Here is a 13,843-nt window from a genome sequence, read left to right as displayed (position 1 = left end):
AAATTGAATAGTATGTTCAGAATTCTTATCAAGCATATGTTTTGTTTCCCTAACAAACACTTTTGAGTCAAACAATAATTGCTAACTTTCCTTGAAAGTCTTGTATGGCACACATGAAACATTGGCCAGACATACATATTGTGTAGCAGTGGTGATAAAAACTATAGTATCTTACTTTGTTCCTACAATATGGCAAGTCTCCACTTCCATTGTGTTGCTTGTAATAAATTTTGTTGCCTGTAGAACTGTGGTAAACAAAGAGGATTATAAATTAGGAGCCCACTCCTGGTGGAAAAAGCAGGACAAACGAGACATTGTTATGTATGTAAAAAAATCAAGTTAAGACCTATTGAAACAAGTTGTTTCTGCTTAGATCAATAGCTGGAAGCCTCTCCTTGTTAACTGCTGCTACTAGAAAAGACATTTATAGTTTTTACAGTGTATACATCCCCATTGGGAACATCCAAATATTTGTAAAACATTTGAGTCATTATTATCTCACCAACGGACAAAAGAAAGGAATTGATAATCTGTGAAGATCTTAATATTAATTTTATGAAAAATTGAAATAATGGAAACTATTTGGAAATTTTATGTAACACTTATAATATGAGGCCTGTTGTTAATTTTCCACCAGTATTTCGCAGAAAAGCAGCACATCAGTAGTCAACATTTTTGTAGATGAACACTTAATAAATGATATAAACATGTTCCCATTAGTAAATGGCCTCTCTGTCCACAATGCACATGTATCCATACTAAATACCTTACCTAATTGTGATGAAGTGGTATATTTAGAAACAGAGTAGTTAATGAAGAGGCAATAGAAAGTTTCAGGGCAGTCCTACAGGAAGCTGACTGGAGACCAGTGTATAATGACACAGATATCAATTCCGAATTTAAATTTTTTGTTGGATGAGTTTCTTTCAATCTTTAAATACTACTTTCCCAAGAAAACAATAAAGTATGTCACTCAGGTGACACGAAGAAAGTGTTGGTTACAAAAGGTATCAAAATATCAAGTACAAGGAAAAGGAAACTGTACAAAATTGTTAGAGCAAACACAGAAATAGAACCAATTTAATATTATAATACATATCGTGCTGTCATAAGTAGTAGTAACTGAAAAATCAAAAAAAACCTCTGTATAATGTCATAAACTAGATAATAATGTTAAAGCTACAGGGCTGTAATTAAGAGAAATGGGAAAACCAGTTGAGGAATGTGGAAGAAAACAGCTATGTAAGTAATGATAGCTGTCAGTTAGTCAACATATTTAATAGCAACTTCCTGTAAGTAACTCCAACAATTGGCAAGGACAGCTGAAGGGATGAAGTAATATGATACATGCAAGAAGAAATGCAACAATTACTCCATGCTCTGCCAAAGAATTTAAAGATGTAACTAACTAACTCCATGAATACCAAAAACTCTCACAAAGTGATATACTTCTATATGCTACTGTCAGACCCTTTTACAGGGAGTGTGGTAAGAGAGATATTAATAATTACTGATCAGTCTTACTACTTACCTCCTGCTCAAAGGTATGGGAAAAAGTTATGGGTGCAAAAACTATAACACACCTCTCTCCAAATAAGATAATTGGTTAATCTCAATTTGCATTTAAGAATGGACTCTCCACAGAACATGCTCTTTCTCATTTCAATAATCAGATTGTACAAAATTTAAACATGTTAAATGATGAAATATTGCCAACTGGTATTTACTGTGATTTGTCAAAAACATGTAGCTACCCTATTCACAGCTTTCTTGGGAAACTAATCAGTGAGGCAAAAGATTTTGCTGTAGAGAAGCTTTTCATAAGGATAATATACAGTGCCTCCTCTGTAGTCTCTTGTAGATAGATCTTTAAACAGACTCCCAGTATATTTATTCCCTCATGAAATGTGTCGTCAACAGTCAGTCACAGTTCTGAAACAATAATAACATTGATAAATATAAGTCTGGAAGGGGAAATGACTTACACCATCTATAATTTATCCTTTTGATGGCACAGAAAGGAATGAAGCCTTGTGCTATAAAAGCCTTTGACATCTATCCAGTTATATAAAGAATTTGTTAGATAATATTAACTTCAAACAAAAACTGAAAACATATCTGTTTGAAAACTTCTTCTATTTTGTAGAATTAGTATTAAGAAAAAAAGGTAGATTAAGACAATCATCTGAAGAATCAGGAGATAGTGTCTTTTTTTCTCTGAGAAAGTGTATTGTAATTGTAAAGCTGATTCACTTTATATCACAAGGAGAGGTTGTAATCATGATCTGTGGATCTCGTAAATAACTGAATTAAATTATTTAGGTTTTTTTTTATAACATACTGCATGGAAATTCACATAGAACAAAGTGTAACAATTCAGGTGGGCAGAATAAAATTTGTGCAAATGTGGAATTATGTCTCAGTGTTTTTCTCTGAGAAAGTGTATTGTTATTGTAAATCTGACTCACTTCATATCATAGGGAGAGGTTGTAATCATGATCTGTGGATCTGGTAAATAACTGAATTAAACTACAGGGTTATTACAAATGATTGAAGTGATTTCACAGCTCTACTATAACTTTATTATTTGAGATATTTTCACAATGCTTTGCACACACATACACAAACTCAAAAAGTTTTTTTAGGCATTCACAAATGTTCGATATGTGCCCCATTAGTGATTTGGCAGACATCAACCCGATAATCAAGTTCCTCCCACACTCGGCGCAGCATGTCCCCATCAATGAGTTCGAAAGCATCGTTGATGCGAGCTCGCAGTTCTGGCACGTTTCTTGGTATAGGTGGTTTAACCACTGAATCTTTCACATAACCCCACAGAAAGAAATTGCATGGGGTTAAGTCAGGAGAGCATGGAGGCCATGACATGAACTGCTGATCATGATCTCCACCACGACCGATCCATCGGTTTTCCAATCTCCTGTTTAAGAAATGCCGAACATCATGATGGAAGTGCGGTGGAGCACCATCCTGTTGAAAGATGAAGTCAGTGCTGTCAGTCTCCAGTTGTGGCATGAGCCAATTTTCCAGCATGTCCAGATACACGTGTCCTGTAACATTTTTTTCGCAGAAGAAAAAGGGGCCGTTAACTTTAAACCGTGAGATTGCACAAAACATTTTAACTTTTGGTGAATTGCGAATTTGCTGCACGAATGTGTGAGGATTCTCTACCACCCAGATTTGCACATTGTGTCTGTTCACTTCACCATTAAGAAAAAATGTTGCTTCATCACTGAAAACAAGTTTCGCACTGAACACATCCTGTTCCATGAGCTGTTGCAACCGCGCCGAAAATTCAAAGCGTTTGATTTGATTTGATTTGATTTATTTCGTGTTCCATAGGTCAACTGTGTTGAATACACAAGGACGTGGAACGAGTCAGTTTTTTACAAATACAGTCTGATAATCTTATAGCATATACAGAAATTTGAGTACATAATTATATAAAAACTTATACAGTAAATTCTTTGGGCAGCAATATAGAAAAAGAAAATACATATTTTCTTAGAATTATTAAAACACTACAGAAAACAGATACGGAGCACACACAGATACAGATCTCAGGTTAAATAAAATTCGTAGTGGCATTATGTCAACTTGTATTATATAATATTAAAATATTACAATTTATTTAGTTAAAAATTCATCTAGACTGTAAAAAGCATTTTCTAGCAGAAATATTTTTAGTGCTTTCTTAAACTCGCTATTGTTATGAATCTTTGTCTTTATTTCGGGAGGAAGAGCATTGAAGAGTTTTGCTCCAGTGTAATGGACACCCTTTTGTGCCAAGCTCAAATTTCTGAGTTCACTGTGTATGTCATTCTTCCTCCGTGTGTTATGCTCATGATAATTACTATTTGGTTGAAATATATCTATATTTTTACAAACAAAACACATGAGAGAAAAAATATATTGGCATGTAGTTGTGTATATTTTAAGATTACGAAAACTATTTCTACAAGAGTCTCTTGGGCGCAATCTACATATAATTCTTAAAGCTCGCTTCTGTGCAATGAACACTTTCCTTGCTAATGGCTGGTTGCCCCAAAAAATAATTCCGTACTCAATGAGACAATGAAAATAGCCATAATAGGCCACTTTTGCAGTGTTAGGTTCAACACATGTAGTGACAACCCGTAAAGCCTAGGTAGCAGAGCTAAGCCTCTTACAGAGATCAATAATATGTGAAGACCAGTTCATTTTCTTGTCAATGTGCACTCCAAGAAATTTTGTTGTTTCCATTCTGACTATTGGTTGATTACCACATGTCACACTTATCTCTCTCTCTTTTTCTGTTTTTGTACAGAATTGAATAAAGCTGGTCTTACTGGAATTTAATGAGAGACCATTCACCTTGAACCAATTAACCATATCTGAGAGTATGTGATTACTGAGTTCCTCAAGATTGTTGACTGTTCTACTGCTCATAAAAATTGTGGTATCATCAGCAAATAATGTAAATTTACACGGCAGGCTTGTACATGATGGTAGATCATTTATAAAAATCAGGAATAATAGTGGCCCAAGAATTGAGCCCTGGGGCACTCCACATGTAATGGAACTCCATTCAGAATCTGAGGAAGTGTCACATACTCCACCCGAGCTATTCAACACAACTTTTTGTTTTCTGTCTTGGAGGTACGACTGTAGCCAATTGCCTGCAACACCACTTATTCCTACTAATTTTGCTTTTTGCAAGAGAATCTGGTGATCAACACAGTCAAACGCTTTGGATAAATCGCAGAAGACACCAAGTGCTAGCATTTTTTCATTAAGGGTTTCTAGAACTTCATTTGCAAGTGCGTAGACTGCGTCTTCTGTTGAACGGCCCTTTTGAAAGCCAAACTGGCTTTTGCTGAGAACTCCATTCTTCATGAGATGATCAGTAATTCTTACATGTATTAGCTTTTCTAGAATTTTGGAGAAAGCTGTCAGCAAAGAGATAGGTCGATAGTTAGTTAGTTCAGCTTTATCCTCCTTTTTGTACAGGGGCTTCACAATGGCATACTTAAGTCTACTGGGAACAACACCTTTCTGAAGGGAAGCATTGAAAATATGACAGAGAATGTCCCTTATCCACACACAAGAATATTTCAATAAGTTACTAGATATATTATCAACCCCTGCAGAATTCGTACTTTTTAGAGACATGATGATTTTTTGAATTTCTTCTACAGTGACAGGATTAAGGTGCATTTCTGAAATTGTGTTAGAATATACAGCTTGACAAAGAGTTACAGCTTCATCAACATCGGGCTTGCAACCAATCTGTTGAGATACTGATAGGAAGTGTTTATTAAAAATCTCAGCCACCCTTTTGGGGTTATCTAGTAGGATACCTTCATATCTGATATTATTTATATCTTCTTTACTTGTTGCATCTCTTCCAGTTTCTTTTTTTACAATGCTCCAAATTGCTTTTATTTTATTATTAGAATTATCTATTTTCTTCTCATAATAAAGGGCTTTTGATTTCTGTATTAGTTTCTTCAAAATTTTACAGTATATTCTATAGTGTTCCCATTTTTCTACATCTTTACAGAATCTTATTGCAGCATAAGTTTCCCTTTTGGTTTTACATGACTGTTTTATACCTTTTGTAATCCAAGGCTTGCTTACAGAATTGGAAGCACTGTTTCTGACCCATTTCTTGGGAAATATTTCTTCAAAAAGAGCACAGAATTCATTTATAAAACAGTTAAATTTAGTATCAACATCATCATGGCTATATACTAAAGACCAATCCATTTGCTGCAACCTGTGGTTGAAAGTTCCTTTCGCCTTTTCATTAATTACTCTTATGACTTTCCATCGAGGAAATTCTTTTTTGAACAGATTAACGTCATAAATAGTGAGAATTTGTCCATCATGATCTGAAAGCCCACTTATAACCTGCCTGACAATATAGTTCTGATGTCTATTTACATCTAAAAAAACGTTATCTATCATAGTTTGGCACTCGGATGTAATTCTTGTTGGGAAATTTATTACTGAAGTCAGATTGAGTAAGTTCATCACAATCTCAAAGTCTATTTTATTCTTATTTTCTGTCAAAAAGTTTATATTAAAATCACCTAATACTACAATATCCTTCGCTTTTGAAAGTAACCATGACAGAAGGAGTTCCATTGAATGCAGAAAAGTTTTTATGTCACCTGAAGGAGCCCTGTAGACAGCCAACACTATTATTGGATAGAATTTAGTTGTTATTTCTGTGGCACATGCCTCAAATTGTTGTTCCACACAATATTTCTTAATATCTATAGCTCTGTATGCTACACTATCCTTAACATAAATTGCTACTCCACCTTTATCTTTACTTTCCCTACAGTAGTATGTTACTAAAGTATAACTTGCTATAGATGGCAAGGCACATTTATCAGTAACATGGTGCTCAGTTAAGCACAAAATCTGGGCATTATTTATACTGTCCTTTTCACTAATGTTAATAAGGAGTTGATCTATTTTGTTTAAGAGGCCCCTTATATTTTGATGAAAGAAAGAGATGCCTTCCTCTTGCTTTTTCATTCTATTAGTGCTGTTACCTGACTGCGAATCCATTGGAGTCTGCCTTGAGACAGGAGAGAGGAGACACCTGACACTACCTACTGTTGTCCCTTCTTTTTCTTCAGGCCCACACATAAAAAATCGTTGAGATGAGAAGGAGGCTCAGCATTTCTTCTGTCCAACAGCCTTCTATTTGTTGTTGTTGATGGTGGTGCTATTTCTGACACTTCAAATGTTGGTTCTACCACTACTGTTGTGTTTCCTTGTGAACTTGGAGTCTTCTCGTTTTTGTTATTTTCGTCTAAAATAATACTTGGCTGAAGAGGAACAGTAGTTCTTTTGTTGTTGAAATAGATGTCCACTGTTCTTTCTGTTAAAATTTGGTCTTTTTTTACATGTTTTGCTGCTGCTGATGAAGTTTCTAATGAATTTTTTTGAAGTGTTTTAGTAATGGAGTCAGGCGATGGCAATGCAATTATCGTTTTGGTTTTGAATTTGTTTTGGTGGTTTTTTATTACCCTGGTTATCAGGCTTGTCAGATATTCTTTCCCCAAGCCATTCAGGTGAAGTCCGTGTTGCGTGTGGAATCTACGTCCAATACTGCTTATATCAACGCATTTCACGTTTTTAAAATGTTTGCAGATTTTTGCAAACTGACTGTTGGCACTTTCTATTTCCCTGTTAACACATGACCATCTTACAAGATCATAGCGATGCGGAATATTGACAAGTATTACGTTAGTGTGAGTGAGGTTCCTCAGACACTGTTTAAGATCGCGCGTTGCACTCAATGTTTCATTGTTGTAGACATCGTTTGCGCCTCCCATAAGTACAACGAAGTCTTTATCATGCAGATTTTTTGCCTCTGCGGATTCGGTCATTTTTTTAATTTCGCTAAGTGGGGCTCCCGGTTTCACTATACCACACGAAAATGTTTCAGTTGTTTCTTTTAGTTTACTAGGAAGTCCACGACCATGGCTGTCTGAAAACACAAACAGTTTCCTGTTATTGGAGTTCACAATTTGCGAATCGTTTTGAATTGTTTTATCACACACTTCGACACAATTTTTGGTCGGCACATTTATATTGACCTCCTTCACAGTTGTTTGCGTCAGTAAATTTTCTTGTCTTACCTTATTCCCCAAAGTGCCATTTTGCTTTTCCCAACGTTCATGCGAACTGTAAGTTGCATTTTCACTATCGGCGATCGAAAGTACTTGAAATGTGTTTTCGTGCACAAAGCTTGCGTAACTTTCGCAGGTTTTCCGAATTTGCACTTTGGACTTGCTGTTTTTGCACTTTACATTTGACCACTTTTCCGTAACGGACGAACTATCTCGCACAAGTTTTAGCGTGTTCAGTTCACTATTTTCTTGTTGTATTTTCGAAATGTCCGTTTTCAAACTGCCGATTATGAACTGTAAACTCGTTATGCGTTCATTCAGTTTCTTGATTTCGTCTTTACAATTTTCACACGATTTCTTTTTTACGGCAAAATTTAAGTTTTTCTGGAAGGACACTTGCTTAACTTTTACTGTAGCCGCCATCTTGAAACTTTGTCATCGGGTGTCAGGGCTTGTAGCAATTGTAAACAGTAAGGCTTCTGCTTTAGCCTTTTCTGTAAGATTTTCCAAACCGTCGGCTGTGGTACGTTTAGCTCCCTGCTTGCTTTATTCGTCGACTTCCACGGGCTATGCGTGAAACTAGCCCGCACACGTTCAACCGTTTCTTCGCTCACTGCAGGCCGACCCATTGATTTCCCCTTACAGAGGCATCCAGAAGCTTTAAACTGCGCATACCATCACCGAATGGAGTTAGCAGTTGGTGGATCTTTGTTGAAATTCGTCCTGAAGTGTCGTTGCACTGTTATGACTGACTGATGTGAGTGCATTTCAAGCACGACATACGCTTTCTTGGCTCCTGTCACCATTTTGTCTCACTGCGCTCTCGATTAGATTAGATTAGATTAGATTTACTTTCATTCCAATTGATCCGTAGTGAGGAGGTCCTCCTGGATGTGGAACATGTCAGAAAAACAACAATACATGACAAATATTTACAACTAAAACAAATAAGCTAATGTACCATTTCACAGGTCCCAAGTGGAATGATCGTCATTTTTAATGAACACTAAGAGTCATTTTACAAATACTAATGCACTGAATTTAAAATAAAAAAGTTTTTTATTTATTTATAAGGTAATAAACATGTAATACAACTACTGTAATACTTATTTACAATGAACACATTACTGCACTGAAATGGTGCAGAAGTTAGATTATACTTACACACACACACACACACACACACACACACACACACAAATTTTCAGTTAACACATTACTGCACTGAAATTGTGCAGAAGTTATGTTGTACTTATATACAAATCAGTTGGTTTTACTAAGAAATTCATCAATGGAGTAGAAGGAGTTGGCCACCAATAAATCCTTTAGGCTTCTCTTAAACTGAATTTCATTGGTTGTTAAGCTTTTTATGGCTGCTGGCAAGTTATTGAAAATGTGTGTTCCTGAATAATGCACACCTTTTTGTACAAGACTAAGTGATTTTAAATTCTTGTGAAGATTATTCTTATTTCTAGTATTGATTCCATGAATTGAGCTGTTGGTTTGAAAAAGTGATATATTTTTAATGACAAATTTCATTAAGGAATAAATATACTGGGAAGCTGTAGTTAGTATCCCTAGTTCCCTAAACAGGCTTCTGCAGGATGTTCTTGAGTTCACACCACATATAATTCTTACTGCACGTTTTTGTGCCCGGAAAACTTTAGCTTGGCTTGATGAATTACCCCAAAAAATAATCCCATATGACATTATGGAATGAAAGTAAGCATAGTATGCCAGCTTTTTCATTTTTATATCCCCTACGTCTGACAAAATTCGCATTGCAAACAGAGATTTGTTAAGACGCTTCAGCAGTTCTGTGGTGTGCTTCTCCCAATTGAATTTATTATCAAGCTGTAATCCCAAGAATTTAACACTGTCCACTTCTTCTATCTTCTTGTCATCATATGTTAGACATATACTCTTGGGACACCCCTTACAAGTTCTGAACTGCATGTAGTGTGTTTTTTCAAAGTTTAGTGACAAAGAATTGGCTAGGAACCAGTGATTAATGTCCACAAATATTTTATTGGCTGATCTTTCTAAGACTACACTTGATTTGCTATTTATTGCAATGTTTGTATCATCGGCAAACAAAACAAACTTGGCATCTGGTAATGTTACTGATGAAAGGTCATTGATATACACAAGAAAAAGTAAGGGCCCCAAAATGGAACCTTGTGGGACCCCACATGTAATTAGTTCCCAGTTGGATGATGCCTGATAGACATGTATCAAGCTCTTTCCTAATAACACCCTTTGTTTCCTGCCAGAGATATAAGATTTGAACCATTTTGCAGCATTTCCTGTTACACTATAATATTCTAGTTTACTTAAAAGGATATTGTGATTTACACAGTCAAATGCCTTTGATAGATCACAAAATATACCAGTTGCCTGCAATTTTTTGTCTAATGAATTAAGCACATTTTCACTGTAAGTGAAGATAGCCTTCTCAATATCAGAACCTTTTAGAAATCCAAACTGTGACTTTGACAGTATGTTATTTGAGATAAGATGGTTATAAAGACGACGGTACATTACTTTTTCGAAAATTTTTGAGAATGCTGGTAACAGTGAAATTGGACGGAAATTTGATGCTATTTCTTTATCTCCCTTCTTAAACAGTGGCTTAACTTCAGCATATTTCAGCCATTCAGGAAATATTCCACTGATAAACGACTGGTTACACAGATAGCTTAATATGTTACTTAGCTCAGAATCACATTCTTTAATTAACTTTGTTGATATTTCATCATACCCACTAGATGTTTTTGATTTTAAAGATTTTATGATGGACATTATTTCTGTTGGGGTAGTGAGGGTCAAATTCATATTATGGAAATTACTTGAAATGTCTGGTCTAAGGTAATCCATAGCAGCATCTACCGAACCTGACAACCCCATCTTTTCAGTGACAGTTATAAAATGTTTGTTAAAAAGTTCTGCAACACTATACACATCTGTCACCAATGTATCATTTACTCTTAATGCTATTTGTTCCTCTTCATGTCTGGTCCTACCGGTCTCCTCCTTCACTATATCGAGCGCTCTGGCAGCAGAAACCTAAAGTGCGGCTTCAGCCGAACAAAACTTTATGAGTTTTTATATGTATCTATAGTGTGTCGTGACCATATGTCAATGAATGGAGCTACAGTGAATTTATGAAATCGCTTCAATCATTTGTAATAGCCCTGTATTTAGGTTTTTTTATAACATACTGCATGGAAATTCACATAGAATAAAGTATAACAATTCAGGTAAGCAGAATACAAATTGTGCAAATGTGGAATTATGTCTCAGTGTTACTTAAGCCCTGACATCAACAAAGATAGTACCCACCAGGGAACAATGAACTGGCAGTGCCAGCAACTAATGCTATGACCAAACTTGGATACCTGTACATGGCAGTGAGGTGATTGTCTTTGGTATCATTTTAATTGACTGCTTTATAGTGAAACACAAGCACATAAGCACATATAATTCTTCACTTAAGTGACAACAGACTTAGTAACATCAGTAACTGAATGCATTTCCAAAATATTTTATATGTCCTGCTGTATGCAACCTCATCAGTAGGAGTTTTTGTCAGCATTGTTTAAGTATGTTTACTGCAACCAAATAAAATTGGATCAAATTGCTTTACTTGCTTGTTTGGTTTGCAGATGTAGAGTATACAGCAACTCTGGAATGTATAACAAACATATTGTTATATAATCATAAAGTCATACACACTACAGTTACCAACTATTTTTCCATTTCAGAAAGGTGTTGAGTACTGCTTCCGAACCTTTCATGAAGGTATAAATGAAACAATTGATTACTGGAGAAAATATATAAGATCTGAGACTCATGAAGCACTAAAAGGTGTTTGGGATAGTGCCGAACCATATTTAGAAAACTTCATATATGATTTAAGGTATGTATTCAACACATTTTCATTTATACTTTGAATTCACATAGCTGATTGTGTTTATTGGGAACATTGTTTTCTTGTAATTTATAGGAAAGAATATCAGAATTACACAATAATTACTTTTGTGCCTTCATTCACTTTTTCTATAGAAAAATGAATAACTAAGATGTCTTATAACAAATAGGTAGTAATTTAGTTAGTGCCTTAAAATGCCTTCATAATCTTTTCTCACTTCTCCAGTAAACTTCTGTACAAAAGTAAATACAAATTACTGTACACTCACACTAACAACCAGTTGAATTTTGGGTAGATGCTGCATTGGAGTGAGAGTGTTTCTATCATAATGACAAAAGGAATATTTCAGCACATCACATAGGAACACTCCATTCCCTTGCAGACACTGGCCTTTCAATGTGATGTTATATCGAGGGTGTGGCACAAGTATTTCAACTCTGGGAAAACCACTTCCACCAGTGTCAACAAAAAAGTGTTGATGACAAATCATCTATTATGTTTCCTGACAGGTAATAGATGAACCATAGTGCTTATCATTACTCACCATTTTGATTCCAGATAACTACAATCAGTGAACTGCCATGGAATCCAGAATCACCTACTTGCTGTTGGATACAGAAGCCACCCCCCCCCCCCCCCTCCCTCCCCCTCCTCACTTGTACCGCTGCTCACTGAACATCCCATGTAAACTAAGGTCACACAGACATACAGGAAAAATACTACTGGGTGCTCAAAGTAGGGAAAAGGTTATCTCAAGGATAAGTTACAATGATGAGGTACAGGTATAGTAAAAACTGTATGGGGCAGTGCATACTGCTTATCAACAGGACACTCTTTGTGGAGTTGGTAGAGGTATTTTAATGTTTAAGGACGTTTGTAGGGTTGTAATGTGGCCTTTGATATATCTGCCACAATATTTCACCAGTGAACAGTGGAGGGACCTACTGATCGGTACAGTCATGTGCAGTCATTTAGCTATAGTATCCCACACCTACAACTTGAGCAAGATATTGCACCAGTCCATCACCCTCATAATCTGTCAAAATTATTTGAGAAATATTTACAGAGATGAGGATGCTGTATGTCATTGACAACAGTTTTACCCATTATATGTGAGACTCCATCAAGTGAGGTGTGTGGGACTTGTGACCATCTCCAACCAATGCCCATACACTGTGGAGGCTGTTGAGCAGTCATGGACCAGGTGGACCAGGATCACTTTCTAATGCTGTTGCTGTTTTGTGGAGTCTATGCAGTGACATATCATTGTCATCATTAGTGTAAACAGGGATGCTATATGCTATTAGAACTGTGTCTCAAATTCTGTTGCCTATGCATATACAGGACGTATAAAAATTAACAGCAAAATATGACATGGAGGTAAGTATGTGATAATAAAAGCTAAAAATTTCAGTTAAGCAGAAAATGTCAGTAAAGATAGGTCCACAAATGAGGCATTTGCATGATAATTTCATATATGTGGTTATGAGGCACCACTGAATTAGTACAAAATATTGCCCATGTTAGTAGAAATGTATATAATTGGAATAAAATTTCATCCATGGCCCATGATTGGAGAATGTGGGTCATGTGTGATTGGGCACTGTCACATTTTGCTACTGATGTAAGATGATATCTTATGCCCCAGTGTGATCCAAGATGGACAGTTCAAGCAGGAACTTTACCCTGACTTCTAAGATCATGTGACCTCAATCATCTGGATTTGTTTTCTGGGCCCATCTCATAAAGTAAAGTGTGCACCACTCTAACAAAAATACTTCTGTAATAATGCACCAGGTAACGACCTTGTTGATTCACGATCAGTAAAGATGTCCTATGTTTTTGAGTGGTTGCTGGTGGAGACATTTGTAACATGCTTTATTCAATCCCTTTGATGTGTAAGAATGATGACCTGCATGTTTGTATCAGCATCGGAGACGGAGATAAACAGTTATTTATTCATAGAAAATGAAAAGTCAGATTTTGGAACATGGCTAAGAATAAAACTCAAATGATTTAACTGATTTCTTTATTTCAGAGTAATCAGCCTGTGGTTGATAGCAATTAAAAACAAAGTTCATTAAAGTCATTCACTCTCAGTTGTTTTGTGGGGTGATATATATGTGAAGTGTCCATGGTGATGAATAGAAGAGGTTGTGAATTGTTGACAGAAAGTGATATGGTCAATATGTTATCACCAAAGTTGACTCATGACTGTTGATGAATGGCTACAGACAAAAGCAATAAAGAATGTATTCAAAAC

The 13,843-nt window shown here is 35.9% G+C and overlaps 1 protein-coding gene across 1 annotated transcript in view; it reads left to right on the top strand.

The window, feature by feature from the left end:
* Nucleotides 1-13,843, top strand: part of LOC124722172 — an 830,020-nt gene that overhangs the window by 629,580 nt on the left and 186,597 nt on the right. Inside the window, exon 55 of the mRNA XM_047247373.1 lies at nucleotides 11,414-11,568. Coding sequence (XP_047103329.1) covers nucleotides 11,414-11,568 — 155 coding nt within the window. The remainder of the gene's footprint in view (nucleotides 1-11,413; nucleotides 11,569-13,843) is intronic.

The sequence above is a fragment of the Schistocerca piceifrons genome, chromosome X (genome assembly GCF_021461385.2).
Source record: "Schistocerca piceifrons isolate TAMUIC-IGC-003096 chromosome X, iqSchPice1.1, whole genome shotgun sequence".
Lineage (NCBI taxonomy): Eukaryota > Metazoa > Arthropoda > Insecta > Orthoptera > Acrididae > Schistocerca > Schistocerca piceifrons.
Note: the sequence above shows the minus strand (reverse complement) of the source record. Positions and strands in the feature narration are given on the sequence as shown.